General features: G+C 32.5%; 1 protein-coding gene across 3 annotated transcripts in view; it reads left to right on the top strand.

Moving 5' to 3' along the window:
* The window catches only part of LOC133202580 (methyltransferase-like protein 27), an 83,554-nt gene extending 63,863 nt beyond the window's left edge, over nt 1-19,691 (top strand). For 2 of the 3 annotated variants that reach the window (XM_061338418.1, XM_061338420.1), the window contains exons 2-6: nt 16,038-16,196; nt 16,549-16,677; nt 16,926-17,061; nt 18,006-18,098; nt 19,157-19,691. In XM_061338418.1, the coding sequence (XP_061194402.1) occupies nt 16,041-16,196; nt 16,549-16,677; nt 16,926-17,061; nt 18,006-18,098; nt 19,157-19,341 (699 nt within the window). In that variant the 5' untranslated portion in view covers nt 16,038-16,040 and the 3' untranslated portion in view covers nt 19,342-19,691. Of the gene's footprint in view, nt 1-16,032; nt 16,197-16,548; nt 16,678-16,925; nt 17,062-18,005; nt 18,099-19,156 lie in introns of all 3 variants that reach the window. The other variant, XM_061338419.1, reaches the window with a different exon arrangement.
* The last annotated feature ends 483 nt before the right edge of the window (nt 19,692-20,174 follow it).

The following is a 20,174-nucleotide window of genomic DNA, read 5'->3' as shown; positions in this document are numbered from 1 at the left end:
TAAATAATTATTTAGCCGTTATAAGGGGTTTTTTTTAACATCTGTACACAAAAGCGTGTGTTCGTGTACCGCTGTTTCTACGCGCTATCGATGTGATTAGGGAGAACATGATATCCTTCAGCAATTTACTTCTTATGAAAACACTCAATGAAAACATATTAGGTGAATATATATATATATATACCCGTTAGTATCTTAGTACCTTTGTATCTACCTGTTTAATTGCAATGTCACCAACCGTAACGATCGCTGACCAGAACGTGAATATAATTTATTACCGTTATTAAAACAACTCGTCAGCGGAGCGGACCTATGATTTAAACAGTAAAATGGGGAAATTCCATTTATTTTGAGCGCGCTTCCACATAGCATTTACGCGTATTTACATGCATGTACCAGTAATTCGTATCATGGGTAAATTCACTTTATTAGATGAAATAAAACAAATGCATAAAATTAATCTTCCTAAACAACACGTTTTTAAAACAATCTATCTAATATAACTGACGGTATAAAATAACAAAGAAAATAACGGGTTTGCGTTTGTATTTGATATGGAATGAGAACAAATCTAAACCTGTCAAATCATTTATAGAACATACCTCGTTTTCCAGACACTAATTGCCATGCGTAATCTTCACATGCACTGACCAAGAGGTCACAAGATTGAAATGTATGGCTTCTCATTGCGCGAGTTTTGTCAACATAGGTCGGAGTAGACTATCTAAGCCAATGGATTCCCAAAGAAAACTGCATAGGAAGTTGTTGGGTTGTTTTTTTTTTTTTTTTTTTTTTGTACACTTTCTAACGGGTAAAATTCGTTCCACGCTCGATAGAATTTTCAAATACAAGTGAAATATTTAGGTTACTTGTGTCCGACCTAGTATTTTGTATGCAATAATATTGTAAGTTAGGAAGAAAATAATACAAACTCAAAAGTACTCAATTTTATTTTCGATTTTTCTGACAATTAAAAATGTGACATCTACGTACAATTATCGTGATAATTATATACATACTGTTTAATGTTTATGAAAGAAATTATAGCAACTCATTAAATAATAACATTAGAGAGAAAAATAAACTGTTTCTTTAATACGCAAACAATTTAAAGTGGTCTTTTCCGCATTCAAAATGCATTGAATTTGAAGTGAATAAGTGAAAGGCAGTTAAGATTAGCTGATTAAAACAAGCGAGTGATATACAATAAGACAAAATCATATGAAAGATTCGAAATGATTTTAAAGTAATTTTCCACAAAGTGAAATTATCTCGATATCGAGAAATACAATGTTTATAAAAAAAAAATATGCAACTTTCTTGTAATTCAGCGAATAAAATATAAATTGAAATGTACTAGCGACTTAATCAAAGATATTATGGAATAATCTGAAAGATTCAACATATTTATCCACTCATCACTTAGTTTACAAAATGTATTTGGAATGGCCATTCTATGGTTTGTTTTGTGTATCATCTTAATTAACCATACGCCGATTGATCTCCGGTGACCTCCTTTGCCACGCGCTATCGAGGGAGGGGTTACATAATTGTAAACGCACAAGGTGAATGTAAAAGGCGTGTACTGAATGGCTGTGAATAGTCTATGTTTAAAGTTTTGTTTTATTTTCTAACTTTATTGTTTGTTTTTATATGATAAGAATAAAAGGTTATCTTTTTCCCCCTGTTTAGTAGACTGGTTTATCCAAATTTGAAAACAAACGAAATAAAAGGGAAAGTTGGCAGTAAATAATTTGGAAATAAAGCACAGAATACTTCAAGAACCTGATTCTAAAGAATATTAACATCTAATGTAGCCAGGTTTATTATTTATAGTGAGTTTATTTTAATTACACGCATGAAGAGCTCTTGTTTACTTGCTGAATGAAAACACTTACCTGTATATGTGTTATGCTTCTAGCTCATTTAGAACCCAAGACTCAAACAAAATAACGTTTTCTTGAGATCAATAAGATGTTAAATAACAACTTTAGTTACGGCAGCTTTTTCGAAATATTTACCGTTTGTGAGTTATAAAGCAAAAACTTTAAAGGGCCCCAGATCCCTAATTTTAGGGACCAGACCCTTTTTACCGGTGTCAAATGAAAGGCCTTAAAATTGTGTACAACTTTTATTCTACATGTCTTATTAAAATATTTTTAGTTTAGAAGATAAAAAGGAAAATATGTGTAAATTTTTGCTCTCTTAGGCGTTCTAATTTTTGACCCCTCTCTAGCGTCATTTTGAATACAGAAATTGAAAAACAAAAACCGATGTGCACAACTTCAGTGCCTCTTTTATTTAAATTCGATAGAATTTCCACTCCAGCTTTTGTAGTCTCGGAGCCTTTGTCTGGAAATGAAGCCCCCCCCCCCGAATTTTCATTTAAAGGGAAATAACCGAAAAGCGGAAGTGGATTTTTGAAATGTTTGAAAACATTCTGATAGAGTTTTGTAACGTCTATAAACCCTGCAAATTTGAGCAAAATCCGTTGAGAAATGAGCAAGACACGAGGTCTCAAAGTTGGCGTCTAGGAAAAAAAAGAATTAATAAGAACTAGAGCGATCTCGTTACAAAGCAACGAATAGGTCTTCCGTTGGAGCTGCGGAAGGAAGAAGTGACCTTGAATCAAGGTCAAATCACATTCTAAAGTAATACATGTAAGCAATCTTGAAAGGGGAAGCAACTTACAATATTTCGCTAGGAAAAACTGTGAAGGAATGTACGTGACCTTGAAAATTCCGAATGACCTTGGGTCAAGCCATGACACACTCTCGTCATAAAACCCAATCTGTGTGTTGAAAAGTTCACAGTGACACGTCATGTTCTTTTAGTCTATACATGAAGTCAAAACATCTTATCCTTAGTGACCTTGAACTTGAGTCAAGGCCATGTCACACTCTGCATGATACCAGCAATGTTTCACTAGTACACATACGGTAGCGAAATTACAGTTTCTCTGTCAGTGACCTTGACTCGACCAAATGACCTTGCATCAAGGCCATAACACACACTGGTTAAGAGCAATCCCAATCTGTGGGTTTCTGAATGGATAAGTTCAGCCATGTTTTTTCAGACCATACAGCGAGTCAGAATAATTTGTAAGGTTCAACACAATGATTTTATTTTAAAAAAATTCATTGAGAATGTTTTATGTCCAGTTTGGATAAGCAGTAAAACGTGCAGATCGGTCCTTTGGATTTGGATGAGACCGTATAAGGTCTCATGTCGGGGTAAGTGCTAGCAAGAAAAGGATCTCTCATGCTATAAATTTTGAATTTACCGGGTGGCAGTAAACACAAAATTTACAACATGACATGTAAATTTTGTATTTACTGACAACCGGTAAGTTAAAAATTTACAACAAGACAGATCCATGGCACTTGATTCTACCTCTGATTTCAAAAGATTTGCACTGCTCCTGATTTGTATTGTTTGAATGGTGTTTTAAGCTTGAATGCTGCACAGGTGCTTGTGGACAGGACCCCCCCCCCCCCCCCCAAATATACACCCTGGGTACAAGAATATTTTTATTCGTCTTTTTCCATAAATTAATCTTCTAGTACACATTTACAATGTATTCCATATGAAAAATCCAAAAAATAACGTAGAATTAACGTTTTATTAAAAAATCATACCCGCGGTATTATGAAATAGAGAAGGTAAGTCACTTCCATTTGTTAACCCTGAACCCCTCTTGGATATCTGGCCTAAAATATCATATACCTTTCACATGTCACCAAAATATGTTATTATATCTTGTTTCGGTAGATATTTTTTGTCTTTAATCGTGCTATTTAATTGACTATGCATTCCACAATAATCCGAGTATTCATCGTCAAACGTAAAAAAATGTAAGATTTGGAAATGTCAAAGTAGAATTATACGGAAGTGATGCAGAAACGACACCTAGCGAGTAACTCGAGAGTTCCGAGTGTTACAGAATTAGGGAAAAGCCAGAGGTCTGCGGAAAAGTTCGGAAAAATTTTTATAAAGAAGTCGAAATCGATTCATTAGAATTTAAATTTTGCTTATCAATATTCTTTTTAAAGGATTTTATCACTGAAACCAAATAGCGTTATAAAAACGCTTTCTAACTGCACTTAACCAGTTCGTACAATTTTCCTGTTGTTCTTCATACTCACATAACAATTCTTTATAACATGTGTGGAGAATGCAATTATTTGTATTGAGCAAATTACACCCGTCCAATATTTCAGAATTCGAAGTTTTCTTTGAACATACATTGGGCATCTACCAAATTCGAAATAAACCATTAAGTTATTTGTAGATTTTCGAAGCGACATAATTTTCTTCAAAAAGTTAATATGTACTTGCTCAGCATGTGGGGCTTTATGAAATCCCCACATCTCAAATCCATAATGAAGAACAGAACCTACATATGTATCAAATAAAGAGAGTGTAGTCTCCACATTTAGATTATTCTCTTTCACTCTTTTCCACAAAGAAAAAGTACATTTCTCCTTAACATTTCACCTTTGGAATGCTGATCATTTTCTCCGTATTCCATCCCTTACTGCTCAAAGGCCGTAAGTACCATGTACATTATAAAATGTATAAATTTTCAGCCATTCACCATTTATATCCTATTAAAATTTTAATTCGATCTATTTTGTTAACATTAAATTGCTGGAAATATAGTCAAAAAATCCGGAATGAAAATAATAAATGCTAAAAGTGAAATTTATTAACTGTCGGAAGTGCAATGCAAAATTCCTTAAATCAAATGCACCGAAAATGACCCCCCCCCCCCCCCCCACCCAAAGAAACTATTAGTACACACTTCGACGCTCAATTGACCACTCCAATGAACACGTACATTAAATCGTTACATTTTTTAAGTTTTAGAAATAAAATAAAAGACCTTAAAAAGTTTATAAAATAGGAAAGCTTAGTCACAGATATTAATCATTGCAGACCTTGTTTTTCATTCATTTGACGATTCGCGAATAACAAATGTCGCGTATGATTATTGGTTTACATTAAAATAGGTTGTGGATTTCTCTCGGAATTCAACACCAGCCCTAACCTATATGTATACGTACCTGAACAAACCAACCGATTGACATTTTCAGCTCTAACGAAAAACATTGTATTCTTTAAAGGAGGAGGAGGGGGGGGGGTGTACGTATCGTGATGAGAGGAAATTTGATCACCTGTCAGTCCATTAAACATGAAAGATTATTTTGGAATATTTGTATACAACTACTTGCTTTCTTAGAACCAAATTAGTATTTGTTAGAAATATTAAATAATTTTTTAGATGTTTAAGATTTGTGGCATATTTGTAAGAACCACTTTATTTACCAAACAAAGTTTCATCCTTATATGGACGCCGTGATATATTTGATAGGCTGTTTAATTACTATTCGGATATCTTGCCATTCAAACGACCAACACATTTTTTTTAATTTGAATAAAAAGTCCGACAATTTTCAACCTCGTTTGCTATAATTTTACCGAATCGGATCTTTTTTCCGTATAGTCAAAATGCATGGACGAAGGATAAATACCGTACGCTGATCAATCAAAACATCATTGCAATTGTGTATTTAATTTATGGAGACATGTTTTTTTCTGTTTTTCCTTATCTGTGAATTACCCGTTTGCTTTGTGCATGTTATTCTGAAAGCTCAGGATGTATTTAGTTTGGGCGCTCTTCCATGTAAAACAGCATGTACTTACAAGCATGTATCCGTAAAATCGTGTATTGGGATATTCTGTTTATTTGACGAAATAAAAGAAATGCATAAGTATATAATTCTGTACAATACAATTATAAGTTTGGTAGCAAATAATGCAAACTCAGAAGTGATTAATTTAATTTTCGATTTTCCCGAGAATTGAAAACGTCACCTCCACTAACAATTATTATGCATGTGTACATGCAGTTTAAAACATGAGACAATAAAAAATAAAGTGTTGCAAACCTAGTGGTTAAGTCGGCAATTAAAATGCATAAAACTTAAAATGAATAAATACACAGGCGGATAAGATAATGATAAAAACAAGCGTGAGATAGAGTGAAATAAAATAATATTTAAGATTTGAAATGATTTCAAACACAATTTTCCATTATTCGCTATGAGTACACATTGCATTTTAACACCGGTATAACCACGGTTCGCTAATCTCTGCGGCCACGTGTGAACGACGAGTGGTGTACAAATTTTGAAGCTAAACACAGAGACAGAGCGGAATGTAAACTGTCTGCTGTAAGAAGGCGTGAATAATTGTATGTTAAAAGTATTATTTTATGTATATAGTTTATTTAATATTAAATGAAAAATTAAATGAAGAAACAAGAGACTGACAGTAAAAATTATACTTTACACAAGTATTAATACTTAATATTTCATCACTAATTGCAATTCTTTGCCGTAGCACCTTTCAATTACAGTTGAAATAGAATACAATAACGGGATAGAGAAATAAATTGCTTTTTTTTAATCGTATCGTTGTGTCGACAGTGACCAGGTCGGTGAAAGCGACTAAAATTCGTAATGATTTTATGCACTGGTGTTTGGAATTAAGATTAAATAAAGATAAGATTAAGTTATCTTAAAGATGCGATAAAAAAAACATAATGTTTCATTAATCGTTGTTTCTACACAATGGATTTGTTTTCTCAGATGTTTGTTTTGTTTACATGGCTGGTACACTGGTGACCTTGGCATCGTAGGATCGCGGGTTTTGTTACATAATTATAAACATCGAGGTGAACATGGAGAACGTAAACTGGTAAAATGCGTACAGTTAATGATCATTAATTATTCGATGCTTAAAGTTTAATATTACTTGTATATTTATATAGATACATTTAGTTCCTTCCTTTATTTGAAGACGTGTTCCCTTTAAATCTAAATTAAAAAAGAAAAGAAATTTTTTTAAAAATAATTTATGAGTGAACCACAGAACACGTTTAAAACCTTATTTAGAAGAAAATTAGCATTAAATACAGTAGGGTATATAATTTATTGCAAGTTTGTTTAAGTTATACACATGAAGAGTTCTGATTTACTTGCCGAATAAAAACGATTACCTGTTTACGGGACCTGCTTTTAACCTACATATTACGACATATTACGCAATACTCGAACAAAACAACAATTGTATGAGATCAATAAGGTGTTAAAGAACAACTTTAATTCCGAAAGCCATATCGAAATATTTACCGTTTTTGAGTTATAAAGCGAAAACTTTCATGGGCTCTAGATCCCTCATTTTAGGGGCAGCCCCTTTTAAATTATATCAAATGAAAGCTCTTGCTATTATGCACAACTTTTATTCTACATGTTTTAACAAAATATTTTTAGTTTTAAAGATATAAAGGAAAATATGTCAAAATTTTTGCTCTTTTCCGCGTTCTAACTTTTGACCCCTCTCTAGCGCCATTTTTAATGCAAAAATCAAAAAACAAAAACCAATGTGCACAACTTCAATGCTTCTTCTTTTCAATTTCAAAGGGTTTTGTGCTCCAATTATTACAGTTTCAGAGCCTTTGTCTAGAAACCAGAGGCATAAAAATTTCAATCAAAGGGGAATAACTCGTGAACAGAAGGTAATTTTTGAATTGTATTACAGTATTCGGAGAGTGTTTTGTAAAGTCTAAAAGCTCTGAAAATTTGAACAAAATCCGTTCAGAAATGAGGAAGATATGAAGCTTCAAGTTGGCGTCTAGGAAAAAAAAAAAGAAAAATAAGAATAATCTTAATCATCAGAATCAGTAGAAGGTCTTCCGTTGGAAACGGAACACCTTAATAATCTTAACCAGTAGAAGGTCTCCCGCTGGAGCGGAAGACCTTAATTTCATCGCAGAGTTTGGTGCTAAACGTCATTGAATGTTATATATTCATTGCATGATAAAGGGGGAAGATCTGTTCAACTAATAAAAATCATATCATATTCCCTATATTGCCCTTTTGAGTGAATGGAATTCTTCATATCTCCAATACACTCCATGCAGTAATTGCTTATATACCAAAACAATACGAGGTTAAAATAGCAACCTGTTATTTTCTACCACGTACAACAAGTATTGAAAATAGCTAAATATAATGATGAAAAGAATAGAAAAAAGACAGTGAGTTATGAAGTTTTATTTCCATGTCGCGTGACGTACTGTCTAGAACCAAACAACGCGTTTTTTGTAAAATATTATAATAAGGTATAATAAAGCGATATACCATAAACTATACTACAAAAGGGAAAATCTACTCTGTCTATCCAATATTATAATAAAAAAAGGAAGTGGCTCCAATTTGTATGAAATTTTAATATCCGAGGAGGAATTACATTTCAGTCTGTTCATAATTATTTACAAAATAAGATATGTGAAAACTTTCATATAAAATTCATATTTGAATATTAGCTCTATATTGGGAATGTAAAATTAGCACATGAATCCGAATTGGATTTTTTATTTATATGACCCCCCCCCCCCCCCAAGCCAAAAAAATCCTTTTAAGATGACTTCTTGCTCTCAATTTCCACACAAGCACATACAGGTAAAGTAATGTCGCTTGCATCTATCAAAATGCAAGCAAAACATTGAATGTGTCTTTGAATGAAATTTTCCATGCTAAATTGACATTAATTTGATTTCTTTAAAAATTAGCGCCTCCTCTTTTCCCGCGGGAATTGCAGGACTGCGCTGCATACATACATCATAGAAAGAAATGATGATTTTACTATATAATATTTACTTTAGTCGTTAAATTTCTTCAAAGTTTTACATTTTGTGAATAATTTGCGAATTAGGAAATTAAGCTTGAGGAATAATTTATTGGGAAATAAACACAACGACATGTAGTTATTGTTTTTAGAAATTAAACACTGTATATATTTTTAAAAATATATTTAAGTACATATTAAAATTTGTCTCATATTATATCATTTTTCGACCTGCTTTCCCATATGTTCTTTTTTTTAACATTTATTTTATTTTCCCCTTACGATAACGTCGGCTTTCTATATCGATGAGAAATACTTACCAACTGAGGAATAATGTTAATTTAACGTGAAAGGGCCGACATACTTTTCTAAGTAAAAATAACATAACACTGCGTTAGTCGTTAAATTTCTACAAAGTCTTACATTTTGTGAATAATACATGAGTTAGGAAATTAAGCTTGCGGAATAATATATTGGGAAATAAACACAAACGACATGTAATTATTTATTTTTAGAAATTGTATTGAAAAATAATGACGCCACCGTGTCTTCTGTGCTACCCCAGCAGTGTTTGTCGTGTGATTTAAAACTTGTCAGACAACCATATAAATTAGATTCAATAAAATGAAATATATGGAGATAAAGAACAGTATTCAAGCTCAAAAGTCCATTAATCAATACAAAATAGGAGCAGAGCAAACACGGACCTCCAAACATCAGAGGTGGGATCAGGTGCCATGGAGGAGTAAGCATCCCCTGCCGACCGGTCACACCCGCCGTGTGCTCCGTGTCATCAACGGGAAATAACGGAAAAATCCGTCACCAATTCAGTGTGTAAATAATGGCCTAACAATTAGTATGAAAAATGTCAGTCAGCATTTGACTCAATGATAAATTGTATTTGCTGACAAGGTCATTGTATCGACCATAGAACTTACGAAATGATGACTTTAAACGAGACAGCTGATATTCTTGTTTCATCAACTTATTTGTCAATAATTTACCTCGTTTTAGAAATTGTACATACGTAAAGCATGCTCTTGCGTATCGAATCAACTGAGAGATATATACCCCGTATACAGGTGATGAAGGTATATTGCTGCATAAGTAAGGGAAGTTGACGATTGAAAAGTTAAAGTCATCACGTTTATCATAAAGCTTGGTTGTTAGATGAGCATTAACGTCTTTTTCACGTTAAATATCCAAAGATGAAACAGATGTGTCAGACTCTGTGGTATCTTTTATCTCAAGTTCACAAGGATATATCGTATTGACATGAGAATGGAAATAGCCATTGTTAATTGACAATACGTCGTTGATATATCTAAATGTCGAGTTGAAGGCCACAGCAAGTGTTTTCTTCTTTTCACGTACAAGATTTTGGACAAATTCTGCTTCATATGAATACAAAAAAGGTCTGCTAATAACGGGGCGCAATTGGTACCCATGGGAATTCCAATAGATTGTTGGAAGGCCTGGTCTCCAAAAACCACATAGATATTGTCAATCAGAAACTCAAGCATCTTTTTAATGTCAACTTCAGAGTACTTGTGTGAACAATCAGAATGTTTTTTAACCAAATAATTTTGCAAATGACCAATGACAAGGTAAGTATATTTACGAGTTCCATTTTTATTGAAAAAGCAGCTGTCAATGATATCAAAAAGCCTGGACTTTAATTTATCGTGGGGAATTGATGTGTACAAAGTTGAAAAGTCGTAAGTTTTTAAGCTGTTGATTTTGGTAAAATCTTGTGATTTCAAATTTTCCAAAAGTTCCTTGGAATTTTTAAGTATCCACATCTGATTTACACCACTTCTCGAATATATTGCTGCACAGTACTCTTGAAGTTTCTCCTTCACCACTGTTAATATCTTAGTGAGGAGTAAAGATAGAGGCTTGGTTGAACATTTACTGGAACCCGCTATGTATCTTTGTTTGTAAGGATTTTTATGAAGTTTCGGAATCCAATATAAATATGGTAATTCAAATTCATTTTGGTTGTTTGGAATATTAAAAATATTCAAAACTGACATATGATTTTGAAGAATATCTTCCTTAGAAAGGGAACTATGAGTATAAGTTGGATTACCACTTGTAGAATCAAATCCAAGTTCCTCTAAAATACATTTAATATAATGGGCCTTACAAACAAAGACAATGTTGTTACCTGCTTTGTCAGCAGGGACCAGTACGTACTGATCATGTAATCTATCTAATTCTTTTTTCACTTCTGGATTATTGAATACAGAAGGATAGATGGTTTTCATATTGCCTCTCAATCCTTTAACATACATCTGATACATTTAATCCATTTTGACAAAGTGTCAAGGTCTTCTTTTTCATGTCTTGTCCATTGCCTGGCGTAGTCCTCTACAGAATCCATAATATTTATGAAATTCCGACGCCAGTTGAAGGATCTGGGTTCCCTAAATTTAGGACCTTTTAAAATTAGTGATCTAAGGTCCTCATTATTAACTATATTTACTATATAAATAAATCCCCAAGATACTGATAACTGACATTATGCGCTGTTGTTTAAATTTTTTGCTGTTACAGAAATTGCACGGGATACCCGATTTCGCGGATTCAACGATACCCTGATATCGGGGACTATACGCGATTTCACTGATAATAGCCGATTTCGAGTATTCTCTCCATCCTGATTAAGGCTACATTACAATTACATGTATATATATCTAGATCAACATACAATATCATAAGGCCTTGCTATTATTATTTATTGTACCCATAAGTTAGTTTAGCAATTAGAATTCTTATATCATGGTGAACAATTTACATGTGTCTAGATAAAAGAAATGTTTTTCAATAAGCTGAGAAACTTTCTTAGATATCTGTTAGAAACACATGCGTATCTTCCATGTAATTCAGTCTTTTTTTAAGGACAGCAACTTTATCTGTATTCAGATCGTCATGTACGTTTAAATTTTTTAAGCAACTTCTGTATAAATGTCCATGTTTAAAAAGAAATGAATACAAAAAAAAATCAAGCCTCGCTGTCAGATTATATTGAGGATGCTGGGTTTAACTTTTTTAAAAATCTTAACGGGAATTAATTTTGCTCACGTCAGATAAGCTTTTTAGCACTGAAAGTTGATACTTGTTAATAAGTATAGATCGTGCTCTTGTAAGTCACGACAATGGTGGCAAGCAAACTGTCTATAAGAACGGAAAAAAAAGATTAAATCAATGAAGGAAGAAAACAATTAATGCTCTGTTGTTTTTTAAAAGATAATGTAATGTAGATCTGATAAAACGAAAAAAAAGGAAAAAAATCTTTATCCTGTTAAGGCATTGGTTGCAAAATGACGTACATAGGCCATGCACAAAATTACAACATATGTTTTGGGGGGAAAATTACAAAGCATTTTTATGGCTAATTACAGTTTCTTACGGTTGACTAAATCTTGGCAACCAACCAATTTTATTTGATACAGGTACAAATATAATCTGTTGATTGATCTGATGGTCGTCTGCGTCCGTTTTATACTCGTTAGATAGTACTTTCTCCCGATTTTCATCAAGGAAGTTTATTACAATTTAAGTTTGGGGTAAACGATGATAAATTACATATACATGGTACATATTTTTGATTTCATGAGAAGGACATGTGTACAGAATAACCCCCTCCCCTTTTTTCGCAACATGTTAAAATTTTCCTTGGATGAAACACACGTATTATCCTTACTTATACCATTTGGAAGGAAAAATTTCGCTTTGTAGCAGATCAAAATTTAAATGTATAAGTTTTATTTCTCCAACGGACACGCAGTGTATTATAGTATTTGAAAGGGGGATACGGATGGAAAGAATAATTGATATGCAAAAGAAAAGAACATTCAAAAAAGCCTGAAAATTTTTGAACAAAATTTTAAAAAAAAATAAATTAAAACTGCCCTATTTCTTGGCAGGAGAATATAATCTTTCCAATTAGTACATCGACGATAGATGTGAGTGAAAATTCAGATGAATATACATTGTACTCTAAATTTTTCAGCAATGTGTAGGCAAAATTTCCTCCACCAGTGAAACAACTATCATTGAATGGGTGTGGGCTAAGTGATATGTTGCATGTCACGTGTTTTTTCATATTATGTTGTCTGGTATAGTATTTTCTGGTGATATAATATGGCATGGTGTAGTGTTTATGAAGCTATACAATGTAATTCCTTTATAGAGTATGGTTGGTGCTTTTTGGCGGTGATTTTCTATCAATAGTTTTTGCATAATAGTGCTTTACATGTATGATTACTGTATATAAATCTAACATTAAAGCATTATATGAGCTGCAACTTTGGTGTCGGGGAATTTTTGTTGCAAATTTGTAATTAACTACTAGTATTTCAATGACAGAAGAAAGAACGTTTATAAACTTCTGTTGTTTATATTTGCGATGGAAGAACTATTTATAAACTTTAATTAAAGCAAAATTACATTATTGTCGTCTTGTACAACATTGATTTCTTAAATAATACTACACATTCCCCTGTACAGAAATCTTTCTTTTGGAAAAAATTAATACTTTATTTCAGTCTTATTGGTCCCTAAATGTTTAAATAACATACAGATTTATCATAACAGCACGTTTTAAAAGCAAAATAAAATGCTCAGAAATGCAGCTCATATTGCTTTAAATAATGGATGTGGTAAGTTGATATCTGATGATATATTTTTTTCATTAATGGTTGAATAGTATGTTGCTTTTTGATCATTCATTTTTGTATATATATATATATATATATATATATATATATATATATATATATATATATATATATATATATATATATATATATATATATATATATATATATATATATATATATATATATATATATATATGCATCGCTTTATATATATCATTTGTCAATTTTAAAGAAAATATAATAAATAAAAATAAAAAGATATTACTGTCATTTTTACATAACTGATCGGAATCAAATGACATAGGACTGACATTTAGAACAATTGTAATAACAAACTAAAACCATTGTTTAAGTAATATTTTGTCTACATTTTAATATACTTCTCGATGTCACTGATTTATAATCTTATTGATCAACGATTTCATCACGTGATAAAAAAGACAAGGAAAAGGGCAGGGTATGCGTATACAACGATAAGGTAAGAATGTGATTTGTCTTGCTTGATATCAACATGTCATATTTTTATTTAATATTGACACTCAAATTACCTTCTACAAAACAAACCAAAATACATATCCTGGTTAACTCATTACTTGTGCAGACCTTATTACTAAGGAATTGCCTATTTTACTCGTTAGTTTACTCGTTACGTTGGTAGACTCTATTACTATAAGGAATTGCCTAGTTTACTCGTTACGTTGGTAGACTCTATTACTATAAGGGATTGCCTAATTTACTCGTTACGTTGGCGTTACTAAGTAATTGCCTAGTTTACTCGTTAGTATACTCGTTACGTTGGTAGACTCTATTACTATAAGGAATTGCCTAGTTTACTCGTTACGTTGGCGTTACTAAGTAATTGCCTAGTTTACTCGTTAGTTTACTCGTTACGTTGGTAGACTCCATTACTATAAGGAATTGATCAGTTTACTCGTTACGTTGGTAGACTCTTTTACTATAAGGAATTGCCTAGTTTACTCGTTACGTTGGTAGACTCTATTACTATAAAGAATTGCCTGGTTTACTCGTTACGTTGGTAGACTCTATTACTATAAGTAATTGCCTAGTTTACTCGTTAGTTTACTCGTTACGTTGGTAGACTCTATTACTAAGGAATTGCCTGGTTTACTCGTTACGTTTGCAGACTCTAATACCTAAGAATTGCCTTGTTTACTCATTACGTTGGAAGACTCTTAGTCTAATACCTATAAGATTTTAATTCTTCATAAAGCAGCAGATTATTACTGAGAAAATAGGATGATAAAAAATTGCATTACATGTAAATGTATCGGTATTAAATGAAATTCAATACCTTTGATGTTCTTGATCCAAGTTTGTGGATAAGTCCGGATTCCCCCTGGTATTGATTTTCAGTTTTTAAATTTATATATTAAGGTAATCGCCCCTCCTCCCCCATTAGAAAATACGGACCCCTGGTAAAATATCATTTATATATATGTGTGTGAAGGAAAGGGACTTGTTCTAACACCACTCCTTTTGAAATAGTTTTTTTTTAATTATTTTATTTCGTTTTCATTTCTTTTTCTGTCGATGTTGTCGCCTTGGATTTCAAAATACACAAACTTTACACCAGATTTTTGTTTTTTTTTTCATACGTCAGAATTCATGTTATGTTGTTCCATCATAAACTGGCTGCAGTTCTCTGCAGCTCGATATTTAAATGGTTGTTCAGCGCTATTTTTTTTTTAATCAGACCATTGAGCTACAAACCTGCAGCGTAAATGAAAGTGACATTCTAGATGATCGAAGTGGATAATTTTTATGAAATAAATACGCTTTTCTGAACAAAATGAGACTTTTTAATTCTATTCACGAATTTACTTATTTCTGGAATCTTTGTTCAACACACGCTCGTGCATTGTTTTGGTCTTTGTACATGTTGTAAAGGTAGAACTGTCGAGGTCGCTTAACTGCATTGTAATTGATTTCTTAATTATTATTTTCTATTTTCTGTGTGATCCGGCTTTAGATTATTTAATAATCCACATCACTGTAACTCTGGAAGGAACGTCATCTGTATCCCCCCTATTGAAATAAATACAAAGTTATGAACCATATATCACCTGAAATCACGTTTGAAAACAGACATTATACAAACCGTTTTACAGAATTCTCAGATTTCACTTCCTCGAGATCTGTGTTATTTTCATATTTTAAAGGAACAAATTTGCTACAGTTTTAACAGAGAAATGTTTTATTCAACAAACAAATACGGATTTTATGAAACATAGTAATGCACATCAATGAAGGCAAAATCGGAAGGAAAATAAACTCCGCGTGGGGAAAACCCAGCCCCTTATCATGTTCCCATAATCAGCAAAAGAATTCGGATTTCTCTTCAGGAGTGTGGTACCTGCATCATGCATAGAAATTTAGTCTGTTCACTTGAAAGAATCGCAGAGGGCTCAAAAGTAGACTGTCTTTTTTGGAATTTATTGTATAACCAATATGTCTTATTGATAAGTGTATGTGTAAAAAATCATTAATTAGTATGGAAATACGAAAAGGTGAGTACAGTATAGAGATGGCAGGTTGACGAAGTCTGAATGAAATGTGATAATTGAAAGGATGGTGTCAAACATATTGATTCAGTTACAAGAATCTAAGTGACATTTTGAGACGCTCTGCTAAGATATATACGATGTGTTAGAACAGATAATGGCGGCGGAAAAGGCAAAGAAATTCCAGCAGGAGGGCAACCAGAGGGATGTAGCTGCGTACGCCCAGAATTATGGGGCTCACAGAGAGGGAATCACGATGAAAGAAGTGGCCGACTACTACACAGAGTGGGCGAATTCTAATAAATATGACGTGGTAATTAGTGGTTAATAGTCTGCCATTAGAAACTTTTTTCCCCAAGATTTTTGTTATAAGAAAAATACTGTTCATAAATTGTAATGCAACACTAGTATATAAAAAAATCTTAGATGTTTCCGGAGTGTAAATAAAAACTTTAAGGAATGACCTCTGACCCCATAATTAAATCATATTCAGAAAATTGTTGCCTTTAGACTTTTGTCAGAAAAAAATAGTACCCACATAAAATTTTGAGTATTTCATTTTACTACTGTAAAATTAAATTTGAAGAATAACTCACTCATATCTCAGACCGTAATTTACATTATATTAAAACCAGAATGACCTGTATGACTTTTATTGTGTATAGGACCTGGGACCAGACCGATATCGTGGACCAAAGCTTGCTGCTGAGACTCTTTGTGACCTGATTTCGGAACATCGTGAAAGTGTTCGAATCTTAGACATTGCTTCTGGAACTGGATTTCTTGGACAAGAGGTTACACTTTGATTTTTTTCAACCATAATTAACTTGACTAATTCTTCCTACAGTAAGCATGGTCTTAAATTAAATTTAACAACTTTGAATTGGGAAGGTGCTGAACTTTTTTTTGTAACATATTCGAGATTTCAGTGCAAGACATCTCATTATATAAGAATTATCTTTGTAAGAAAAGATGTTTAAATATATGCATAAAGAGTACTAGTATTGTTCTTTAATTAGTACAGTGCGTCCTTGCTTTGTAGCTCTGGGACAGGGGGTTTCGCTCAATCGACGGCTTAGACCCTTCAGAGGGAATGATTGAGGCGTCCAGGAAAAGAAATGTATATTCCAATCTCATCTGTGATTTCATGAGTGAGAAAATGCTGAATATTCAAACAGGTACATGTGTTCATATCATATCACGAAAAGTATATGTGAATATTTACGATTATTTTGAATATTCTTAAAATTGGTGGAAAAAATTAATTAGTATCTGTCTTAAGGAAGCTCTAAACCACAGGCACTTGTTTCGTATACTGGGCACCCCCTACTTATTTTTACCAGGTTGTCCCGTATACGAAACAAGTGCCTGAGCTCTAAACACTAAAATGAAAAAAAGGTTTTTTGGACTTTGAAAAAATTAAATTATATAAAGGTGTATACATATTGAGTTTATCTAGTTTATTTTCAACATAGGGTGCCGCACCTGCCATATTTCTCCTGGAAAAAATGTTCAAAGATATTGAAGTATAGATAGTTTTCATATGACAGATTTTTTCTCCGAGTTATTTCCCTTGGCCGCCATCTTGGTGGTCAACCTGATAATTTTTCCTCTTTGTCTTACCAAATCTAAGAGGGTGTAGCAGAAATATTTGGGGAAAAATCTTTATAGAATAAAAATTATGAAATAAAGGAGGCTTTAACAAATGTATATTTTTCAGAAAAACAATGCTTCTTACCCCACAATGGCCAGTATAAAAAGTCAAAGTTGGTTGAATAATGAAGGAATATGAGCATGTTGACCTCCAATATGGCGACCAACGGGAAATAACTCTTGCTAATTTGGGCCTACTGAAAACTATCTATTATAGCGAACAGAAATCACCGTTGTTAATTTACATTACGAAATTACCTGCAAATAACGTTTTCAGTTACTTTATCTAATATAATGCTAAGAATATTTTAATCTATTTCCAAATTGTTTATTTACTGAAAATTTCCCAGTTGTTCTATTTTACATCAAAGGGCAGATCACTGTAAGTGCATAAATGTATCATGGAATTAGAACTCTTCAGTGAGCAGTGTTTAGAGCTTCCTTAAAATGACTTTTTTTTTAATTCTAGATACCTATGATGCCGCTGCGATTGCTGGTGGTATGGGAGAGGGTCACATTCCATGCAATGCTCTGTATGAGATGATTCGTATAGTAAAACCTGGTAAGTTGTTCTTTCTGATTTACAGCAAAGTCCGATTGGTGAGTTGCTGGTTAATAATAAAATCTTTTGACTCACTATTATTGGTTTAAATTAAAACCTGATGAGTTTTTCTTTATGGTTTTTCAGTGGTGAAATCTGGTTTATAGTGTAAAGTTTTTTGTGACAATTATTTTAATCAGAAAATAAACATGGGATATGAAAGTGTAAGAATTTGCCGTAAGAATAAACAAACCTGGTAATCGGATTAAGGACAATGTAAACTACCAGGAAGTTTATCTATCTTGGGAAACAGCAGAGACATACAATATGTCTTTGAAAACAGTAAAGGAACATTGATAAAAATATTAAAGTTTATGTTTCAATTACAATTTATTTTATAAAATTCAAGGATTTTGTACAAATTTATTGAATAACTTGTTTACTTGAATCGGATTTGTCTATTTCATATGTAAATAAGCATTATTTATTGTACATTATAAAATACGATCTACGGCGCTCTTCCAAAAAATGCCCCTATAGGATTAACTGTACGACTCGCAACTCTCAGTTAAATAAACTCTTTGAAAACGACTATTTGTCTCATTGGCTTACAACAGTAAACATTGTGAGTTGCTCTTTCTGAGTTATAGTAAAACCTTGTGAAATGCTTTTTTTTTTTGGGGGGGGGGGGGTGGGGTGGGGTTGTGGGGGTTGGGGTTTGGGGGGTTTTTTTGGTTTTTTTTTTTGGTTTTTTTTTTTTTTTTTTTTTTGCTGGTTTAGAATCTGTTGAGTTGCTCTTTCTTATTACATGTAATAACCAAATCAAAGAGCTCTATTGTTAAGTTTTTTTTAATTTTTTAATAATGTTTTTTTTTCCGGTTTAAATTGTAAAAATAGTGCTGTTTGTTTGTTGCTCTTTTTCCCGACACGTGATTTTGAGATTGTTTGTGGCAATTCCAAGAGATGACATCGTCGTTTGATTTATGATATTTCCAAGTGGTTACATATTGTGACTGTCATCTTTGTTTTTATTTCCAGGTGGTTCCATTGTGATTGTCATCTTTGTTTTTTACTTTCAGGCGGTTACATTGTCATTGTAATGAGAGAAGAATATCTAGAACATGTCCAGGATTATAAAGACAGACTAGAACCATTAATGAAAGAATTGGAGACTTCAGGCAAATGGAGGAAACTAGCGAGAAAAGTTGTACCAAATTACTCTTTCCAAAATAATGGTGTCATCTTTATATTTCAAAAATGCTAAACCTTATAGACTGTAAATTTCTTAAGTATGGAGGTATATTACGTGGTCCAGTTTTACATAAGAATTTATGACTAAAATCAAACTGTTATTTTTGGATATTACTTTCTTTTCTACGTGAATTTAAAAAGCATGAAGAACGATATATGTATGCATATAATTTTTAATAAAATCATTTATTTTATAGGATTTTACTATCAGGTAAATTTGTTGGTCTTATAGTCGTGAGTCCTTTTGTAAAATGTACTACTTATTTGTCGTTTGAGTTAAAAAAAACTGAGTTAACAGTAACAATATATTTGTTATTGTATAAAATGTATCTGGGGTATATATTTTACAGGTTTATATCAATAAAAATATGGTTGAATACGAGTATTTGTCATATCCACATTATGTTGTGCTGTAATGTAATAAACTGATCTCGATTTCAGTTGCCATGACAACAATAGCATATTTTCTTTGTACCTTATAAACCGCAGAAGTAGTCTTCGAGTATTTAATTGACACATCTCCATACCAACAATAAAGTACAGCGATACTTGTAATAAGCATGTACGTATGATCTGTTGGGGGTTATTATATTTTCAGTATATTGATAACAATACCCGGCGATATTGAGAGGTCACTTAGAGGTCTATTGTGACGAACAGTAATTAATATTCTGTTTTGCACATGATAGCCATCAATTCCTTTGTGTGTGTGTGTCATTTACAGACAGGTAGACTGCCATATCGGCTAAGAGTTGTTTTATATATACTATTCTATATACTATAAGTTTATAATATTATATGAACATTACAGGCAGTAACTTTGTTTATAGTCTAATCTGCTCTCTA

This window comes from Saccostrea echinata, unplaced genomic scaffold (genome assembly GCF_033153115.1).
Source record: "Saccostrea echinata isolate AGI-Se365-2 ecotype Australia unplaced genomic scaffold, CSIRO_AGI_Sech_v1 ptg000047l, whole genome shotgun sequence".
In the NCBI taxonomy this organism is placed as follows: domain Eukaryota; kingdom Metazoa; phylum Mollusca; class Bivalvia; order Ostreida; family Ostreidae; genus Saccostrea; species Saccostrea echinata.
The sequence above is the reverse complement of the archived record's forward strand: the minus strand, read 5'-3'. Positions and strand labels throughout refer to the sequence as shown.